The sequence below is a fragment of the Camelus ferus genome, chromosome 3, assembly GCF_009834535.1.
Source record: "Camelus ferus isolate YT-003-E chromosome 3, BCGSAC_Cfer_1.0, whole genome shotgun sequence".
NCBI lineage: Eukaryota > Metazoa > Chordata > Mammalia > Artiodactyla > Camelidae > Camelus > Camelus ferus.
Genome location: NC_045698.1, coordinates 105,599,388 through 105,620,998, shown reverse-complemented (window position 1 = coordinate 105,620,998; position 21,611 = coordinate 105,599,388). Strand labels below are relative to the sequence as shown.

Here is a 21,611-nt window from a genome sequence, read left to right as displayed (position 1 = left end):
GTGATTCCCCGGCTGCCCCCAACCAGGGTAGGACAGACTCCAATAATAAAGTGGAGGACACAGGGCCTCTGAAAGCCTTTAGGTTTGCAATTCTTGGTCCAAAGCAGGTCAGAGGGAAACAAACCCACTGCAGCCTCCTCTCACCTGGTGTGTTCTCCTTCCTGTCTGATTCCAACAACGGCAGGAAATCAGCCCGGGGGGAAACCCGGTTCGGGCACCGCATCCAAGTCCTGCTGCATCCAGTAGCCCCAGCGGGGATCTGCCGGCCAGGACGGCCCCACCCTCCACGGGAGAAGAGAACCCAAGCCAGTGGAGAACCACACACCTGCTTGAGAAGTCAGAGTCACAGGGTTTGAAAACTGAAGGATTTAGTTTACATCTTCCTTAGTGGCTTTCAAACCTCTTTTCAGCCCTGAGAACGTCTTACTGAGCTGAACCAACATTCTAGCTTTCATAGACCTCAATTAAACATTGAATTAGTGCCAGATTCACCTGCTTACCTAGGGTCATTTTTCTTATACTTTCATCTTATAGTACGCAAATTTTCAATCATTCTCAAGAATAGAGAATTCTACAACGATCCCCACCTACCCAGCACCCAGGTTCTAATATCAAGGTTTTGCCACACTTGCTTTGTCTGTCCTTTTATATTTCTCTTCCATTTTTTTCCTTAGCTGAAATAAATAAAAACAAATTCCAGACATATCATTTCACTCCTGTTACGCATCTTTAAAGACATATGAGCATTGCCTAACACAACTACATCATTATCACATGCAACAAACAAACCTCTAATATCCAGTTGTGGCAGATGCTGTGATGAGCTGTACAGATCCTCTGCGGAAGACTGTGGTCCAGCAGCGGTGAGTGCTGTTGGCAGACAGTCCTCGGCGTGAGGATGACCTCATCCTCAGAGAGACAGTTTGCCCAAGGGTGGCCTGCACCCAGTGATGCATCCATGCTTGGCCACCTTGGCCCAACACAGGACAACTCTGCAGGGCCCTTCTAGCTCCGGAGCTCCTTATGGGGCCCACTAAGTCTGTCTCCAGGCTCGCAACACAGCTCAGTTTCTCCCTCTCCCCACTACTCCTCCCTTCCCTTCCCCAGGCATTGGTCCCGAGGGCACTCCCTAATAAACATCTGGCAGACTCTTTGCAGAAGCTGCTCTCTGGGGAACCTAACTTGTGGCTCCAGTCCTGACTCTCCCCCGATGTTGCAACAATGTCTTCAATGATTTGTTTGAATCTGATCCAAACAAGTCGACTTCTAGTTGTCCCGTATTCTGGATTTATCCATTTGCTTCCATGTGATGCTGTGTAACATATTCCTCTGTCCCTGGTTCTCCTCTAAGTGGGTGCAAACTCTAGAACTTCTCTTCCTCCCTAATAGAATGTTATGCAGAAGCTTATACATTAATGCAGTTGCTTTGAGGAGAGGGAACGCATCATTTCTCCAAACTGTTTGTAAACCACTGATCCACTCCAACCTCCCTCTTTATATAAGCGAGGAAACTGAAGGCCAGCGAGGGGACGAGGAAATTCTTGGCACAGTTCCCTGCCTTCCCTCCAGAAGCAGATGCTCAAGGTCACAGAGAACACAACGTACAGGGCACGCGTCCCATGACCGCCAACAGCAGATCAGTCTGGGCTCCTGACACATTAGCCCTGCCCATATATGGAGGTCTTGCTGTCAAGAGGGATCTGGAACCCTGATCTTTATCTGCGAGATGTTGTGGCTCGGCTCCCTCCCGCCGCAGCTGTGCAAAGTCATTCGGCAATGGATGGGAGCATTCGGAATTCCTAATTAATGGGGATGGGCACCCTGTAACAAATGGAGAAGCAATCCCCCTCTCTTGGAGTTAACCTTCTAGTAAGGGGGTGACAGGTACTGAGCCATCAATCGCACGGATAACCTCTCGAAAGACTCTAATTCATGCCACAGATCCCTGCTGCTGAGAGCAAACACCCCCATTTTAGAGAGAAAAATCATGATGTCTTCCCTTTTTGCTGAAGAATTCCAATTTCCAGAATGAGAAAATAAATCACCTGAACCATGAGAGCACATCTGTGGAGGTAATAAACAATTTGAAAATAGCTGACGCAAGACATGAAATGGAGTGACTTATTACACTTGCTCTTGTTTGTGTATAATTTTCCTCACCAGTGTTTCAATCCTTTGGGAGCACGTGAGATTCATGCACTCAAACTGCATTAAAACATTAAAGCAGTTTTAGGTCTAAATAAAGGCCGACCCCAATAGTGCTTTGAAACTGAGGCAACAGCACACACACCCACGACTGAAAGTCTTGGAAGACGTCGTTTCTTCACTGCTCTCACGGGGAGCAAGTGAGCAGAGGAAAATGTTTCCAGTTCACCCAAACATGGAGCATGATTCGTCTGTTCTCCCCACCCTCTGATCAGTTGTCAATTCGTGTCGATGTCAAAATCCCTCTTATATTTCCATATAAGCACATATATTTAGTGTGCTTATGTGAACAAGTTGATACGTCAAAACAAGGGAGTCCTCATTCACAAGGTGGTAATAACTATAAAAGTCGAGGCAAGAAGCAGGTCATGGAACAGTGTTAGGGGAGGCAAGTCTGAATGGTTCATTAGACCCACGAAAAGTGCTGTGAAGAAGGCACAGGTGAGTTCGGAGAGTTTTGGAGGCGTGAGGGGCACACCTTGGCCAGGGTCTTCTCTGACAGATGACACTGAAACTAGAATCCTTTTTCCAGTTAGTGGCCGGTGTGTCCCTCAACGAACATGTAGGACCAATAAAGAAAGACACACCTGGGCAGGGCTGTGTGTGGTTACTTCCTTTTTAATCTCCATAGTGTATTTGTTAAGTTTATTTATAAGCAGATCACTTCACTATTTACAGTACATGAGCATAGAGATTCTACAGTTTTTGTGATGTAAACAATAACTCCACAGTGGGAGTCTGAGAAAAGAAGCCAGTTCTGAAGTATTTACAGACGTTAAAATAGAACTTTATACTCATGGAATAATAATACATAGAGCAATTTGGTTAAATTATCTATGAAACTATAGAATCTGACAATGTACAAATACAGGAAAACATCTTCTCATTTAGAAGGTAAGACAGATAAATCACACCAGAAATAAAATAGGGACAATGACAACCACAATAATTAAAAGCAAAGAAGTTTTCTTCCTTGCCTCTCACAGATAAAGTATTTATATAAATAAGGACACAACCCAACAAAATGGAAAAAATATATAAAAATCCTCTACCAATTAAAAAAAATAGCAAAACTAAAAACTCGATTCTCATCATTAGCAGTGTCCTTTAAAAAATTAAAATTTAGCTTTCTATTATAAATAACAAAGCAGATGTGTCCCTCTGTGTAGGTGAAATTCTTGCACCTTTCTCAAGAAATGCATCAATGTAAATCCACACATACACACAAACACAGGCGTGCACACGTGCAGAGACACACACACACACACATACACACACACACAGCCTTGCACTCACGCACCCCAGGCTGTAGTTACCTTGTTGAGCTTCCTAATAATGCCCCCTACGGTAGTACCCCTGGGGATGCCCAAACCTCACAAGGTTAGCCATTCCCTGGTTTGACCCTGTCACAGAGCCGGGGAAAGCCCTGGCTTCCTATTGCTCAGGATTCTCTAGGCTGCATGGTCACACCAAGAGAAAAGGATTTGAGTCCAAGATTTGGAAATGCTGGAAGGGACCATAGGGACCACCTTGCCCAGTCAATTAAGGCTAGCTACAGACACTGTTTCTTTAGAAACCTGGGGTCGGGGAGAGGAATCTTGCGTTGGTTTCAACATTAGCAGCTGCCTCAGGAAGAAGCAGGTGCTCCAAGCCAATGCTAATACCGCGGCACAGGAGGTGAAGGGGGTGGGTGTGAATTTCCGGAGCAGACTGCACCGAGCCGGAATTCCGGACGGTCATCTTCCCCAGAAACCATCTGGAAATTCAAGTGGTCCACTTCCCTGGTCCACTGACCACCCTGACCGCACACCCCTTGAGATTTCCAACCTGTTTCCATGGGAATCAGAACATCCCTCAAGAAACAAAGTTGGGAGTAGTTTATGACTTTTTATTCCTAACATAAAAACACTTGACAAGATTTTTAAATACAAAATACAAAAACAAACGAAGAAAAAACCTGTTTGGCTATTTGGTGGACCATATCAAAGGCCATGGCCAGGTCCCCCGACCACAGAACCCTCATACCCAACCCCTTTGCTTGTCCCGAGGGTCCAGTGGGGGGCCTCCTAGCAGAGGTTCACTTAACAAGGTCGGCAGCTGGGCTGCCAGTATTGCAGTTACAGTAAACCCCTCCCGGGCACCCGGGCACAGGTCCACTCCTGTCTCCGCTGCCCACGGGGAGCCAGTGTACTTCTCAGTCTGCACAAGGGCCTACTAAGCAGCTGCTTCTGGGGCCTCTGACTGGTGTTCCATGGGGCTCTAAACACATAGACAGTTTGCTCATGCCCTTGCATTTCATTCCCAAAGTTGGTGTTAGACAGCAAAGTGGTGGAAAGGATTTATTTGCCTTCCATCTGGGTAGCTGGTGGATACAGTCTTTGGCCACTAGATGGCGACGAGACATTGATAAGGCAAAATGCTGAGGTGGAAGCTGACCAATCCCTTCAAAGTGTCACCCACGAGCAAGGCTGGCAAAGTGAAAAGGGAGGCTTTATTGGCTTCCTTGGAGGATCCTTGGACAAAACATACAGTTCTGGCTACATAAACACCTCTGAGGGCTTGCACAGCCCAGGGACTGAGCAGCTACAAAACCCTATTTTCCGAGTCCCCAGTTTGGGCAGTTGAAGCTGCTTCCGCACGTGCGAGGCATTCTGATTAAACAGAGTATCTGAAAATCTACCCCCTCCCCGTCCCCCGAATCTCCAAGCCTCAATCACCACTGCTGTACCATTAAAACAAAAACAAAAGCTGCCCTAAACATATGCAGTGTGATCCACGCCTCCTGTTGCCCCATATGTTTTACAATCATTTGAAAGAAACGTGTGAAAAGTGCTTAAGTTAAGCTATTTTGAAAAAACAAGTGTATTGCTAGTATTGTCTGAGAGCAAGAGAGAAACAGCCAAGTGGTCACAACATTGGAATTGAAAGCTGTTCGGTGGGGACCATCGCAAGGCTAAAGTGAGATCTGACATCGCCCCCCAGCCAAGCGGGGGCTGAACAGCTCACCATCCCCGCCGCAAACTATGGCTTAGATTTGTCCTGGGGAGCTAACCTCGTATAAGGTGACGCGGCCAGGACCACGTGGGTGTGAATCTCCTGCCAGTTGGCTGTGCTGCAGAGCACTCTCTGCCTATGAACTGGGCGCAGCCAGAGAACGGAACTGGACTCACAGGTTAGTGATGGACTCCCGATACTCCAGGATGAGAATCTGAACCTATCAGAGGTGAAAGGGACTTTAGTTGCATCCCATCCAATATTCCCATCTGCTAGATGAGGAAACAGAGGCCCAAGATCACATCGCAAGTAAGAAACTCTGAGTTTCTCACTTTGAAATGGCTTATAGATGAATGACTTGCTCTGCAAACCCATTTCAACTGGCTGTGCTGTTTTCTTTTCTTTTTTTTTTTTTTTTTTTTAATAGGTACCAAGATCTAAAAGCACCGTTCTGGTTCTAGGGCCTCCAATGAACAGGCCAGCAAGGGGCTGGCCCTAGGATGGGCTCTCCTGCTGCTCTCTCCTCCCTCCCACCAGCCCCTTTCCCAACTCCCATCCTGATTCCCAGGACAGCATGTCACACAGCCCAAGGAGACCCATATTTGCCAGCATAGAAACACGGAGCCAGGCTGAAGTGTTGTGGTTTTCTCAAAGTGCTTTTATTGGTTCAGTGCAAAGTCTGCCGCTGCCTACTGCCTGGACGTTCAGCAGCCGGCTCCCGGGGTGCCCCACCCCACATCTGTTTTGGGCCAAGTGCATCTCTATGCACAAGGGTCTCTCAGCTCCTGAGCTCTCCCTCCATTTACCTGTAACTGTGAGCTCAGCGAACAGCCCTGGAGCCACTCTATGTGTGCAAATGTCTCGGGGACTTGAGGACCAACTTGAACACACTGCATGTAAGCACTAACCGGTTTCTTTCTGCCCCAATGGGAAGGATCCCTCTTCTTTGGCCATTGAAACCATTAGGTTCACTTTATTTGCTACTGCACATCCAATTTCCTTGGTTGGTCATATCTGAGGACAACTGCTAAGTCTCAAATGCTAAGAAAATACTGAAGTTTTGACATCAGTGAGTCATACCAACAAGTCCCTTAGGGTTGATTCTGCTTCACAGTTGGGATGCCTCATCTCTCAAGCTGCAGTGATTTCAACTCAATCTGAGGCCTGGGATGGGGTTCCAACCAGCCCACGTGGAAGGGCCGCACTGCCATGCCTTCCCTACCCCTCAGCATGCACACTGCATACACCTAGAAGAAACCGCTCTGCAAACAGCCACGATCACAAGTTTTACGCAAGAAAGACTTCTTATTGCATCTCTTCCCACATCAGGACCTGGTACCGAGTCTTTGCAGCTCAGAGCATTCCTCCCCTCCTCCTCCTGCCCCAAGAGCCCCCAGAGCCCTCTCTCCTGGGCACATTCACCATGCAAGGCTGTGAGAGCTCACAGCAGATGCAGACATTTGACTGGTGCATAGTGTCTCAAAGCGGTGTTCCGGTTAGGGGGCAAGGTGTGGTGTGGGTAAGGAGGTGGGGGCCTTAGCTGCACTCCATCCACTCATATTCTTTACGTCTTTGATGCATTTTCCTTCGGTAACCAGAGCCCCCAAGAGTGAGGGTTCTGATTCAGCCTTATACCGACTGAGGAAGGAGATGGAAGAATTCCACTTAGCCGTTGGATCGGACATGTTTGGAAAACACCAGCACAGCACAGAGATGGACAGTACAACCTGCCTTGTGTGGGTGGCTACCAACACAGTCTACAGTAAGCTTGTATGGCAATCACATGTAAACATGACCGAGATCAAATACTAGGACAGAGCTACAATGAGATGGTTGCCAATGGCAGCTGCTCCCTCTGGGTTACTCCTCAATTTGATGAGAAAGAGACCAAGGTTGACTAGTTTTCCTGGAGAGACCTTGGAGTCTCCTTCATAAATAATACACAGCACCGAATGAGTCTTCCAGATAGAGGTTGTCTGCAGGGTTGGTCAATTTCAGAACTTGTAGCCTTTCATATACGGGACGGTGAGCAGAAACTGCTTGACGCCCTTGGCAGGCATCCTCTTCCATTAGTGTGCCCCAACCCTGATCTTAGGCATCATGTCCCAGTGCTATGCTCAGATCTCTGCTCTGCTCAAGGGCCAGTGTCTAACTACTTTTATGTGCCCTGTACTTATGTGAACTGAAAGGGGAGCTTCAGCTGACCCAAGAGAGAGAGACCCATCTTCACTAAAAGCCTGCATTTCTTTACTGTAAAGTACCATCTGCCCCTGGTTGAATCTCTGCCCTAGTGCAATCAAGGAAGAAGCAAATAGGAGGGGTTAGAGACCATCTAGTCCAACTCCTTCTAGCACACCGAGGCTCCGGGAGAGGGAGGGACTCTGTGACTTACCAAAGTCACAGAGTTAGTTCTTGGCGGAGCCAGGACTCAACACAGCTCTCCAGATTCTGAATGTAGAGTTCTTTCCTATTGGTTTCCACAGGATGAACTCTCAGTTTACTTGGTGCAAATCAGGACTTAGGGGAGGCATCAGATGGATTTAAATTCTATTCCATGCCATTCAATTCCATAACCACTTATTGTGTGCCTACAGTGTGCTAGGCAGTGAATAGCTATAAAAGGAATTTAGAATGTTCAGGTCTGTGCTGTGGAAAGTCCCCTTTTTGGTCCATCCTTATAAGCCCTGCCTTCGCCAGGCATGTTCATGTCCACTCTTCCACTTGGCCCCCACCCCCAAGTGGGATTGTGTGTCACAGCAGTACTGGGAGTCTTGTGCCAAGGAATGGCTTTAGGGCAACTTTTTTCTCATAGATCAGGACATGACAGACAGGGATGGGCCAGAATGAAACCCAGACACCATCTGGTTCTGTATGACAGAAACCTTTCAAAGATTAGACCAGGGTGTCAAACTCTAATCAATTACTAATGGCTGCTCAGAGCACTGTGTTGAGGATTGTAATAGCATGAGCAAGCTCAAAGAACATGAGTGCTGTGATCGATTGGTTATGCCCGCCACTGGCCAAGGATGTGGGAGTAGTGGCACATGTGCCATGTATTTGCCATCTTGAGCTAGATACCACCTCAGCAGAAGCTAAGACTATCAGAGCTGGCAGGGACCTTAGAGATTAGCTCGCCTAATTCTCCCCCACAGTCCATTTCATAGAAAAGAAAATTGGGGCCCAGAGAGGGCAAATAACTTGAAACATAGGAGCTCAAATTCCCTGTTCCTTCTAATGCCTGTAATGCCTGTCTCCTCCAGCCTTCTCCATGGGCTTGGAGTATGCTTACCTCTCAGGAGAGGTTCATCACCCCAGTTAACCTGCTGAGGTATTTGATAATCTTTAAAAGATAAAAAAATTAAAAAAATAAAAAATAAAAAGAAACCCCTCAAAAAAACCATAACTACCAATTCTCAAAGAAGTAGGCCTGGCATTAATATATTAAATCAGCCTGTTTAATGAGTCAAGTTCAAACTTTTTCTTTAAAGCAGCAGAACCTTTTTTCTTTCCTTTCCCTTTCTTTTCTCTTAAATACAAAAATTTCCCAAGGAACCCTGATGTGTGAAAGAAATCAAGTTGGAGCTGCTCTGTCTGAAGCAGAAGCAGTGTGCTCTTACCCTGCCTGGCCATGCTCTCCCTCATGAATGGCCCTCAAGGCACCCGCAGAACATCCAAGCTGGACGTGGCTTTGACATCAGTCAAGATCACAATGTTAAAGTAAAGCCCAATGAGAATGTTTTCTAAGTCAGAAAGGAGCTTAGAGATTGTCTTATCCATCCCCATCTCTCACACCCACTTCCTGCCCCCCTGCCGCATGCCACCAAAACAGCTTTATAGGTGAGGAAAAGGGAAGTCAAGATGAAGGAGCAGGGATGGGTTGATGGCTGGCCCAAAAAGGATGATGCTCCCAGATCACCTCTCCATGTCACTCCAGGTGTGTCACTGAAGCTCTGATGGTGTGTCCACAGGTGTAGGCAAATCACATGATCCCTTGGGTCAAGACTGGTGCCAGAGCCTGAACTCACCCAATGCTGGTAAGTCAGCTGTTGACTTACCCCCCAAATGAGCCCATACGCGTCTAGCCTGTTGTCCATTTTAGCTGAACCCACTGCTACTGGTCCCTACAACTTCGCCTCGTGACCCCAGGTACTGCAGGAGAATGGGACCAGGAGTCAGGAAGCCTGGGCTGGACTGCTGCTCTGTAGTCTCACTGGCCGTGGGACCTTGGGCAAGTCACTGCCTCTTGGGGTACTCTCTGCCTCGCCTGGAAAACAGGAATAATACACCTTCCTTCCAAGGTCCGAGAGCATCCAAACATGAACGGCCAGGCATAAACTCTAAAGTTTGAGCTGGGCACCAGATAAGGGCTCTGATTAGAAATGGACCCAAACTTGCTCTGTGACAGACAAGGCAGGGCTTGGCAGAAGAGGCAGGAAACCTCTCTGCACTGCTCCTGGTCGTGGCTGCACGCCGCGCCTCCCCGGCCACCAGCCTTCTGGCTACCCAGCACCTCTGGGGCACTCTGGCAAAGGGAGCAGTGCAGCTCAGTGGCAAACACCTCACAACAGTGCATAGTTAAAAAACCAAGGAAGCGATACAATAATCCCAGGTACAGTACATCTGAGCCATAAATACGTTATTTTAAAGATATACTTTTTTTTTCTTCAATTAGAAATGAGTTTATAATCCTGATTCTATTCACGAGTAACAATTTCATCATCACACACTACAGACAAGAAATGTTATGGTGAACACAGCTGCACGTCTACAAGGGGACGTCGGTCGGGGAGGAAGGGGAGGTGGGTGACGGACCCCGCGTCTGGAGCCCAGCCAGGACAACCCGTAGGAAACGAGGACACTAACGTGGCAGTGGAACGTCAACACCATGGAAACTCACAGACAGAAGCAGCTTTGTTCAATGTAAACATTGATTTTTTTTTTTTTAAAAAAGGACAGCAGTTCCGAGTCTCTCTCTTTCTCTCTCTCACGCGCGCTCTCTCTCCTTCTCATATACTTAATTTCTTTGAAAACGTAAACATATTGGAAGGGCCTTGTCTGAGGTATTGAGGTATTCCTCGAAGGTTAAGGCTGTTATCAGTGCAGGCTCTGCTGGGCCTCCTTCAGTAAGCTGTCAAAATCCATGGCTTCATACTTGGTTTTCACTGACGCAGGCAGGGCCTCTTCTGAATTAGAATCTGGGCGGGGGTGGAGGAGTCAGTGAGAGGGGAAGGCAGTGAGCACCTGAGAAAGCCCAGCTGACCAGAAAATCTGCCACCAGGGTCAGCCCCACAGAGTGGATGTGGCCCAAGGCCTCAGGGAGCACTGGACAGTGAGCGTTGGCTGGGCCATCCTGTGGGGACAGCCCTGCCATGTAATCAGTGTCTCAGGGCCTCGGCTGCTCTGCTTGTAGGGTGGGGAGGCCTGAGCTAGACTCTCACCCCAGCCCCAGAGCTCCTTTCCAGCTCCGATACCCTCTAATTCTACTGCCCCACAGCTTCCTACCTATCAGGAAACCACTGTGGAGTTCACATAAGGCAGCCAACAGAACTACAACGCCCTCAACGTACAGCTGTGGAGCCGGGTCCCCACGGTAGACATGCAGTCAGGTGGAGCCTGGCCTGGAAGCCTCCTGGGTCGCCTGACAATCAGCCCTGTGCAGTGGAGGCTGCATCAGACTCTTCCCTACAAAGAATTCTCTCCTAAATTGTCCTTTGTTCTTCTTCACCAACTTGTCCCCAAATGGCGAGGGCATGGTGACAATATTGTTTCACTGTGGCCCATTAATGGACAAGGCTGTTGCTTGTCCGGGCCACCAAGGAGTGCACCTCAAGGTGGCAGGGCAGCTACAGGCCCTGTGAGGTCAAAGAGACAGGAGACATGGTTCTGCCACCTGGCTGTGAACCCAAGATGGGGCCGTCCAAGAGGCCACGAGAGGCCTCCTGTCTTTGGTACCAGTCCTGGCACAGGACAAGGCGGACCAAAGGCCAGAGGAAAGACAAGGTGGCAGCCTCCAGGCCAAGCGGCTGCCGCGTTACACCCGTCAGCACGTGGCAGCTGTGTCCAGAGGGGGTCACCGCCCCCAGGCTCTGGGTCTCACCGGGCGGTGGCGGGGCCCGCGTACTCACCGTAGTCGGCGTGGCGGGGCCAGCAGAAGCGCGGGAGCGCCCCGCAGCTCAGCTGGAAGGACGGCTCGCCGCGCGTCCGCAGGGCGGCGCCGTCCCGCAGGGAGAGGGCGGCGTGCTCGGAACACCGGTAGGTGATGAAGCCGCACTTGTCGCCTCTGCGGGGAGAGGACACGCGGCACGTTACTGGGCCGGCCTGGTGGACACCGTCAGACCACCGGTTAACAGGGGAGGAGCGGAAAGCCACGATGATTCCGATGGTTCCGTCACTGTGTCACGGGGCCCCCGTAGAGACGGCTGACCTCGGACGTGGAATAATATTAAGAGCCCGCGATTTACAGAATGTTTGCCAGGTGCTGGCCACCACCCGTGACACTCTTCAGACCGCTCTGTCAGTGGGGGCTGTCACTTCCCTCTTGGGGGTGAGGTAGCAGGCTCTGTGAGTTCAGAATTTGCCCAAGGGCGAGTGGCAGAGCAGGGATTCAAACTCGGGCCTCCTGCCTCGAAACTGATGCTCTTCAAACTCCAATCAGTCTCTCCCTTACAACGCCCATGGTCTGGGATTCGCCATGCCTACGCCCCCATTACCCCGCCCACACCCTTCAAAGCCAGCCTCAGCCACCACTTCCTTGGCGGCTACCTTGGCCTTCACCTTCCCCCGTGTTGCTGTGCAGTCATCCTTCAAGGGGGATGCACGTCGTGTCTGCCTGCTCAGCATCCACTCCCCCTCCCCTGACGACAGCGCCCCATGCTCAGCCAGGCTCCAGGCACCAGGGTAAGGCACACGACAGGAGCCCTCTTGGCCACAGTGATTTGATCAAGAATGAACCCGTGACCCAAAGCAGAACCCCAAAGACTTCATCCCAGGTCTTTGCTGGAATCGTGAGGGAGACTCCTGCTTCTCCGGGTAGAAGGCAAGCTTAGAGCTGGAGGCAGCCACTTTGCTCTCATGAGGGAAGCCTGCCTGAGAAGGATGCCAAGGCAGGGAGGACCTAAAGTCAGTTCTACCCTTGACTCATCAGTTCCACAAACAGTTCTGTTTGCTACGGAGACTCCTTCAGGACACAGACAACGTGGACTTCTCAGCACTCAGGACCAGCTTACCAACAGTGGGGGACTAAGAAACATTCAAATGAATCACCTTTGCTGACACCTTTCTGACTAAAATTGGAACCTTTCTGCCTCTTTATATGTCTGAGGCTCATGCATACTTTAAAAATTTTAACAGATTGACTATTCTCCTTAGAGATTAATTTGCTTGATTTGTTTTTACATGCTAACTTCATTCGATATCCTGAAGATGGCACAGAACTTAAAACAGTTCTATTTGTGTAGAGATTCTTTTTAAAAATTGTGATTCAAAACACATAACATAAAATTTACCATCTTTATTACTTTTAAGCATACAGTTCCAAAGTGTTAAGTATGTTTATATTGTCGTGTGATGGATCTCCAGAACTTTGCAAAACTGAAACTCTGCATCCATCAAACAACAAGTTCCTATACCCGCTCTTCCCAGCCCCTGGATACCACCATTCTACTTTCTGTTTCTATGAATTTGATTATTTCAGATACCCCATGTAAGTGGAATCACGCAGTATTTGTCTTTTTGTGACTGGCTTATTTTCACTTAGCATAGTGTGCTCAAAGTTCATCCATGTTGTAGCATGTGACAGGACTGATTCCCTTCCTTTTTAAGATTGACTAATAGTATTCCACTGCACACGTATACATTCTGTTTATCCATTCACCTATCAACGGACAGTCGGGTTGTTTTCGCCGCCTGGCTGTTGTGAATAACACGGATGTGCAAATATCTCTTCAAGATCTTGCTTTCAATTCTTTTGATTATATACCCAGAAGAAGAATTGCTGGATCAAATGGTAATTCTATGTTTAATTTTTTGAGGAAACTCCACACTTTTCCAGTGACTGCACCATTTACATTCCCACCAGTAGTACACAAGGGTTCCCATTTCTCCACATCCTCACCAACACTTGTCACTTTCTGTAACCACCCTAAGGGATGCGAGATGTGTTGTGATTCTTACACAGAAATGACTTTCTTGTTAAAGTTTTGAAACATTAGTATTAAATTAGAGTTTTAAAACCTCAGTAACTTAGTTTGCAAGTATGATGGGAGATCCTTCAGAATTATCTCAAAGCCAACAGTTTTGACATTTAAGTTGTGCATTTATACACCACCTACTCTTGCAGATCCCCTGACAGATGAAACACTGCTTCCCCAGGTGAGTGAGGAAAAATCAGGGCTGACCAGCAGAAGGGAAGGCCAGACACTGGTAGCTGCAGAGAAGGGAGGGACAAGCAACATGGGGCTTATAGTGAACTGAGATCCCAATGCAAGTGTGCCTTCAGTCACCAGGGGCGGTTTGTGGGCCCCGACCAGGCTGAGGGTGGAAAACCTGAAGTTGACGCATGGGCTGCAGATCTGCCTCTGCCACTAACTAGCTGCTCAGTTAACTCGTCTGAGCTCCCCAGAAAGGAGAGCAATAGAAGGAGTAAGAGCACACATGTCACAGGCGTGTTGGAAAGTTTACGTAACAGACTGCATGGAAATTGCCTCGCACTTCAGCAAATTATCAGTATGTGTTTGTTGCTATTACTGGGCTGCACGATTGTTACTGGTCCTTCCTTCTCCCGTGCCTGGTGGTAGATTTCTTCACCAAATCTTCTCGAGCATCTTCTGTGTGGCCTGAATTGGGACCTCTGCGCCCCCACTCCCCTCCCCAGCGAGAGCCTGACTCACCTCTTGCTTCTCGTCAGCACCTGGCACTCCACAATCTCGCCAAACACTTCGAAGCGTCTCTTCAGCTCGTGGGAGCTCATGTCGCTGGAGAGATTTCGAACATACACCACGCGGCCTTCGCCCTGCCCGAGGGGGGACACAGAGAAACTGGTCATCATTGCCTGGCTTCCCAGAGCCCCCTGGGGGGGGGGCTCCCTTGGGGTCTTCATCCCCAGTCCAGGTGGCCTGGCTGAGTCAGCGATACCAGCTGGGGCTGGGGGCAGAGAGGGGACAATGACGGTAGCTATCCCAGATGCCCTGCCCTGTGGGCGGAGGGGGCTGCGGAGCGGCGGATCAGGTCGTGGCCCCAAAGGAAGCAACTGCTTACTTGCAGGAAGTGAGCAGACAGGGCGGGAAAAGGAGGAGTCATCACCATTAACGTAACTGCACGCTCAGTAGCTTCTGTATTTGTTTTGAGTTTGACTTTTTCTGGCAGTCGGGGAGGCACTAGGGTGGAAGGGCAAGCTGCCGAGAAGGGTAATGGATGAGCCCTGGGACCAGGTCGCTATGGCTGAGTAGGCTGGGAGGAAAGCAAGGGGACAAGGGCATCAGGCTTGGAGCCATCATTATTTTTGCTTTTGGCAGAGTACTGTGTAGACACAGACCAAGAGGTCACCTTCAGGTGAGCTTGGTGCTGTGTCCCTAGAACTGCCCAGTAGAGGGGGGGAGGGTAAGCCCAGCTGGAACCTCCCCTCCTCTCCTCTACCATCTGCGACTGGATCCAGTTAAAGCCACGGCTATTGGAAGAGTCCCTTTGACTTGCGGGAGGAACTCCAGCCATGTTCCTGGACACCTGTGCTCTGGTGGGTAAAACCACCAGCTTCTGGTTTAGACAGGCTTTCTCCGGGAACAGGTTAAGGCCAGTGACTCTCCAGCCATTCCCTTGTGCACCCCAGAGGGCAGAGAGGAAAGCACGTGCCCTGCTGCACAGTCCCAGGAAACACACGTCCCACCCCAAGACAGCCTGGGTCCAGCTCAGTGTACAAGTGCCCTCCCCCAGCCTCCTCCAGCTCTTGAATTCACAAGGCCCTTGCCTCTGCCCCACTGTCCTCCTGATCTTTGCTTGGTTGGCTCCTTTCAACCCCCAGGGCCCAGCTCCATGCAGATGCCCCTCCCAGACCACCACGTAAATACATCCTCCCCACTAGTCAAAACATGACTGCTGTTTTCAGACGTTTAGTAGTGACGTAATTAATTTCACAGTGCACCTCCCAATGTGTAATCACAGTGTTTACTGCTTTGTTCACGGGCCTGTTCTTTCTCTCCCTTCTGGCCCAAGCATGGGAGTGGGGAACTTGTTTGTCTTATTCACTGCTGTCATTCAAGGTCTAGAGCAGTGCCCGGCATGTTGCAACAGCCAAATGGTCACACATGGATTCCAAGAAGACACTCCATGTGGTTTTAAGTACCTGCTTACAGATAGCCGTGTACCTCTGGGGTATGAAAACCTTGTGTGTCCCTACCACCCCGCCCCGTCCTAAAGCACCACGTCCAGGTGAAAAGAATCTAGTGAGAGTCTATGCGTCTTTTCATGCTTCTGTCTTACTTTTCCTTCCTTCCTTTCTAGTGACTTGGAGGGGCTGCTCCAGGTCCCTGCTACAGCTTCCTGATGAAACCTCTCTGTAGGGTACTTTGTAGTGGGTCCACTGGGCATAGCCTGGGCCTCTGGACTAACTCTGAGGGAGGATTAGGGAGGCGGGTCGGGAGAAAGAGACAGGCTCTCTCGGTCTCTAAGCTAAAGCCGGGGGACCCTCAGGAGCACAAGGCCCAACACCTTTGTGTGCTGATTAGTAAACTGAGGCTCAGGGAAGCGGGGGGAGCTGCCCAAGGTCACACAGAAGTGGAGGCAGGGCTGGTTGGAGGCCTGGTCGGGCTGGCTCTGCTCCCCCATCACAGCCTGCCCCTCCGGGGGGCCTCATCGAGCCTCTGACTCTCAGCCCTGAACCACCACCAACTACATGCCTCCCAGCCAGTTTCTTGGCTGCATTTTGCACGGTGCCACCTTTGATGCCCTTGGGGATCCTTGCTTTTAAAAATGACAGAATTATCTTCTACAGGCCACAACCGACCCCAAAGGGCTTCCGGCCTGCAAAGCCCCAGCACTTCTGGATGCCCCTGCCGGTCCCCGTTCACGCGGGGCTCTGGGGCCCCAAATCACTTACAATGGCCTTTTCCCGCCGCTTCCTGGCGTGCCGGACGCTTGGCGTTCCGTCTGAACACGACCCTCTGCTCCCACATCTGTCAGTGAACAAGCAAAGCAGAGGCACTCACTCTCAGCAGGGACCACGGCGGGCGGAGGCAAGGGACGCTTCTTCAGCTCCTTTAGGACTCGTTCATGAGGGCAGGACTATGAGCAGGCCCTCCTGCAGAAGCCCAACTTCCCCCGGCAGCGGTGACCGCCCAGGGCTGTGTGGGGGTCTGAACACTGTGCCCAACACAAGCCTTCTGCCAGCTTCTGGGATGAGATCCCTGAGAACCACACTTGGGAACCCTTCTATGCCACTGGGGGTAGAAAGCCCCTTTCACTTCATTACGGCATTTCACCTGGTGAAAATGATCCTATGAGGTCTTATGTTTCCCCATTTTTCAGATGAAAATCCTGAGGCTCAGGTTCAACATGAAATTTGCCCAAAGCTAGAAAGTGGGGGAGCCAGAGCCGGAGAGAGGCACCCTCCCGCGGGTGGTGCCCAGCCAGGAAGCAACCCCTGCTGTCACAGCCCCAACATCCGGGCCAGCTAGCAGGCTGATCAGTCTGGATGCACAGCCTGAGGCGGCTCCTGTCTGCACACTGCCCTCTCCTCCTGAGGGCCAGGTGGCTGGAGTGGAGGGAGCACGGCCACACGCTGCCCATGTCCTGGGAAATACAGCAGAGGATGACAGCAGGGGTTCTGCAGTCGGGCAGCCTGTGCTGAATCCTGACTGTACCACCTCCCTGCTGGGTGACGTTGGGCTGGCTACTTAAGCCCTCAGCTCCAGTTTATCTGTAAAACAGGGAGAATCAATTGTATCCACCTCCTCGGCCACTTGGGAGGATCAAATCAGAACATGCATATGAATGCTTAGCCCAGGAAGGGCTCAATAATTGCTGGCAATATTTTTCTATTGAACCTCTTTGAGCCTCAGCTTCCTCATCTATAAAATGGGGATAAGAAGCAGACTCACCCTCCAAGTACATTTGTGAAGTTCATGTACGATAAGAGAAGGAGGTGTGACTTGCAAACTCTAAGGTGCTCTACAATAACAGTATCATCATCCATCTGCAATGGAACTGGCAGTTTCCCCACCTAAAGAGCTGAGAGTGACTGCAAGGCACTGTGGGGCTTGGGGTTTGCATTGTTAAACCAGCTCCAAATGCTCCCCATTGACCACTGTGTGGTAGCAGAAGCACATGTTGGTCTGGTGAAGGCTGATGACTAGTTTCTCAGGCTTACCAGCCACCAAGCTCTGCCAGGCAGCTGAGCAGGAGCTGAGTTAATCAATCCACCTTCTCTAGTGGTAGAAAAAGCCAGCCCTGAGCGTGGCCCAAAAGCAAGGAGAAAAAAAGGAGAATCCGTGGGGGTTTCGAGACAGGCTCCCAACTCTTTGCAGGCAAGCTCATGGGGACAGGCTCTGAGCAGGTCAGGAGGGAAAGGAGGCTGAGAAGCTCCAGTTCCGGCCTTGGGGATGCACCTCACCAGGAGGGGAACCTCAGTAGCTTCTGAGCAGGCACACTGCAGAGGAAACTGCCTAATGTGAACACGAGGTGGGCTAGCTCACAGCGACCCCCGGGGAAAAGAGAACAGAGCTGGAAAGAGGGCTCAAAGAGGTCTGACAGAAGACAGCTCTGACTGTCCTGGCTTATTATACAGCAGGGCCTTTAGAGAAATTGCTCAAAATGAGGAGTTCTTGAGTTCAGGCCTTCGTAACATTAGTGTCTGGTGAGTCCATGAATCCCCCAAAACTGAATGCCCATTTAGACATCTATGCACATCTTAATGAGGAAAAGAGGTTTGCTTTAATCAGATTTTCAGCTAAGAGCCACTGGTAAAGATAAGTAAATACAAAGCTGAATTTTTCTAAGAAAAAGTACCTTTCTATTACCTGAATTCTGCTTCTCAGAGTATGGCATTCTGGCGATGTCATCATTACCCGGGAACTTATTAGAAATGCAAATTATCCACCCCCCTGCCCTCCAGACCTACAAAACCAGACACTCCAGAGGCGGGGCCCAGCCGACTGCAAGCTAACAAGCCCTCTGGGTGACTCTGCAGCACTGCTCTGGACTCAAGAGCACCACCTAGTGGTCACTCAGGCGCATCTCGGCAGAGGGTTTGGGTTTGGAGGGACCGGTACCCACCCTCCATCGGTCTCCCCCAGGAAGAGCCAGGTCCTGCTGTGATCAGGGAGGGAAGCAACCTGTCTCCACCAAAATAGGCCAAACCTCGATTCTTTCTGCCCAGCTCCCCACTGACTTCTGGACTGTTCCCTTCTACAGTCCGGTTCAGTGAGCAAACAAGCTCATGACACATCATCCTTGCGCGAAGAGCTCCCACGGGGGTGGCTGACTGCGCAAGTCAGCAGCACCAAGAAATGGAAACAACCTTATCGCCGCTTTAAATCCAGGTATTTTTTAGAACACAGGCTACAATTATGCGAATCTTTCTTTTACACATAAATATCACATAGGTATCACACTGCGTGGGTGTGTTGACCCTTGAACAACATGGGTTTGGACTCTGTGGGTCCACTTACACTGGGATTTTTTTCAATAGCAAACATAATAGCACTAGGTGGCTGGTCGTTAGTGGTTGAATCTGCGGATGCAGAGGAACCTCGGACAAGGAGGGCTGACTGTCAATATTCCACTGTGCAAAGGGAACCCTCACCTCGTTCAAGGTCAACTGTATATACTTATTTATCCCCAAACCTATCCCCTTCATAAATGTAAAAGCAGAAACAGACGAATAAGGGGCAAGTTCTGCAGATACAAGGCCACAAATAGTCAGAAAGTGGGTTTTCTTCCTCTCCTGAGGCCAGGGGACTTGGGCCACTCCTGACTGTCACACAGCAGGCTCTGTTAGCCTCTAGGACTTGCCCACAACTCCCCCAAGAAGTCCACCTCCAAAGCCTCTGACCAGGACCCAGAACACACAGGGAGATGCAGCCCCAGTTTCAGGGCTCCTCTCTCCCCTGACACCCTGGAACCGGGATACTCAGCTGCCCCACTGTCCCTCCTGAGGCCACCCACCCATCTATACCTGAAGGTCCTTCGTGTGGCTGGTGACCGGGAGCGGCAGGATGAGGAGCCGGAGCTGGAGCGGCTGCGGGAACAGAGCTGCTGACTGGCCTTGCTTGGTGGGCTCTGGTAGGGGCAGTGCTCAGAGCGAGGGGGACTGACCCCTGAGTCCTCTTCTTCATCGTCATCCTCCTCCTCGTCGTCCTCTTCCTCCAGGAGGAAGCTGCTCTCGCCACTGCTGCTACTGCTGTCCTCAAAGACAGTGTCATATTCAGGGCTCTTGCAGGAGGCCAAGTCTTCGTCCTCCAAGGCTGTCTCCAGGAGCCCAAAGTGCTTGGTGAGGCTGGCGCGGATCTCGTGGTCTCTCAGCAGCGTACTGTCCCTGCTGGGGGCACCGACGTCACAGCTTCTGTCTTCCACCCTGTCAGAGGCCTGTGCCTCAGCCCGTGGGGCACCTCGCTGGGGCCAGTCCTCAAGGTGGACCCCAGACGGCTCCCAGGACCTCAGCACCTTCCTCTGCAGGGCGCCTTCCGGCTTGAGCACCTGGCAGTAGTCGTGGTCTCCAAAGGAACAGGAGAAGGGGCGCTTCTGACCAGCCTGGGAGGCTGGCTGGGCTGTGGCATGCTGCAGGTGGGACAGGAGCTCGCTCCGCTCTGGATGCTTCTTTGGCAGCTTGTGGGCGGCCCCTGTGACGGCCCCAAGCTGGAGGCCCTCTGGGGCGAGGCGGCTGGGAGCTATGTCTTTGCCTGGGCTGCGCTTGATGTCCGGCTTGAAGGGGTCCTCCTCTGTGGGCTTGTACGGAGGTGTGGTGGGTGGCGTGAGTCCTACCCAAGAAGGAAGAAAAACGTGAGGGAGAGACAGATCACTTCTCCAAGGGACACTGAGATCCTAGCTTGGGATGGCTAAGAAGTGGTATATGTGTCACCACTCCCCACACCTACTGGATGGGAGGCGTCACTAATCGATCACTGCATTTCTGGCTGAGCCCGGACATAGCCTGGGACTCCTTCTCACACAGTCTGTCAACAATTTCTCAGAGCTGGCACGTGCTGAAATCCATCCCTTCTGTAGCCTGGCAATGGTAGCCAAAGCCTCCAGGTCACCTGAGATCCCTCTTCCTGCTCCACAATCATTCATTCCACAAACCCTTCCAACTGGTCCTCCCAAATGCCTCTGATATCCCCCAGGGTGTAGAGGGAGCAGGTACCATGGGTAAAACCTGCCACCTGGATTTGACCACCACAGTGATCATAGTGCTCCTGCACCTGACCTTGGCTTCCATCCTCCCCCAGGCACCAGAGGGAACTTGCCAGAATGCCAGGGGCCTCCTCCTCTCTGGGGCTCCTGAAGCCAACAGGATCTAGATGAAACCCTTCAGCCAGGCGTTCCACTCAGCCTTTGGTGGATGCTCTTGCCTGACCCCCCAGTTCTGCCACAGCACAGCACAGGTGGCCAGTCTTCTCAGAAGCACCTGTACTTTTGCTTCTTCACGCCTTTGCTCATGTCGATTCTGCTGCCAGGGATACCCTTGCCTTTTTTTGTCTCTCCAACTTTTACTCATCTTGCAAGCCCAGCTCAGATGCCTGCTGCTCTGGATATCCTGTGAATCTTCCCAGGCCACATCCTGCCCCTCCCCATCCTGCCCCTTCCTCTGTGCTCCCAGAGCTCTTGCACAGTCTTTGGAACTAGCACAGATCAAACAGTATTTGTCCTGGTGTGAGTCTGTCTCCCACATAAGACTGCGGGCTCCTTCAGAGGAAGACATGTCTCTTTCTATCCACGTCAGGTCATGTGCCAATTGTTTGCAGCTGAACAGCTGAGCCTCAGCCCCACTCTCCTTATTATGCCCTCAATGTGCATCTCAAGACCAGGTGTAGCCTGTGCAGCGGTGGCAAGGAGGGCTTGTGGGGCACCCCCTTACTGCCCAAAGGGCTGCTCTCCCAAGGGCACCCCACTAGCTGAGCCCCCGGCTCACCTGCCGTGCCACAGAGCTCCACCGTCAAGGTCTGCTCGAAACTCTTCTTGCCAAAAGGGGGGTCACCGGTGGGGCTAGGGAGGACAGGAAGGGAAGAGCCCAGTCAGCAGCAGGCTCCACCTTCCCAAGCAGGAGGGCAAGGGGACATTGTGACAGACCCTGGTTCTGCTGCCCAAGAAAGCGGGGTCTGGGAACAATTTGCAGGGACCTCCCTCGATCCTGGCTGTTAAAGAAACTCAAAGCTACATAGGTCTTTTAGGAAATATGGGAGAGATTTGCTGGAGATGGAGACAGG

General features: G+C 50.9%; 2 protein-coding genes across 6 annotated transcripts in view; one reads left to right on the top strand and one right to left on the bottom strand.

The window, feature by feature from the left end:
* PDE6A (phosphodiesterase 6A) overlaps positions 1 to 1,194 on the top strand; it is a 56,988-nt gene extending 55,794 nt beyond the window's left edge. For 2 of the 5 annotated variants that reach the window (XM_014551690.2, XM_032477090.1), the window contains one exon: positions 185 to 1,194. In XM_014551690.2, coding sequence (XP_014407176.2) covers positions 185 to 246 — 62 coding nt within the window. In that variant the 3' untranslated portion in view covers positions 247 to 1,194. Of the gene's footprint in view, positions 1 to 175 lie in introns of all 5 variants that reach the window. The other 3 variants (XM_006175911.3, XM_006175909.3, XM_006175910.3) reach the window with 2 other exon arrangements.
* Positions 1,195 to 2,803: 1,609 nt separating this feature from the next.
* PPARGC1B (PPARG coactivator 1 beta) overlaps positions 2,804 to 21,611 on the bottom strand; it is a 106,527-nt gene continuing 87,719 nt past the window's right edge. The window contains exons 7-12 of the mRNA XM_032477086.1: positions 21,317 to 21,390; positions 19,364 to 20,165; positions 16,289 to 16,364; positions 14,088 to 14,209; positions 11,325 to 11,479; positions 2,804 to 10,394 (exon numbers count right to left, since the gene is read on the bottom strand). Coding sequence (XP_032332977.1) covers positions 10,294 to 10,394; positions 11,325 to 11,479; positions 14,088 to 14,209; positions 16,289 to 16,364; positions 19,364 to 20,165; positions 21,317 to 21,390 — 1,330 coding nt within the window. The 3' untranslated portion in view covers positions 2,804 to 10,293. The remainder of the gene's footprint in view (positions 10,395 to 11,324; positions 11,480 to 14,087; positions 14,210 to 16,288; positions 16,365 to 19,363; positions 20,166 to 21,316; positions 21,391 to 21,611) is intronic.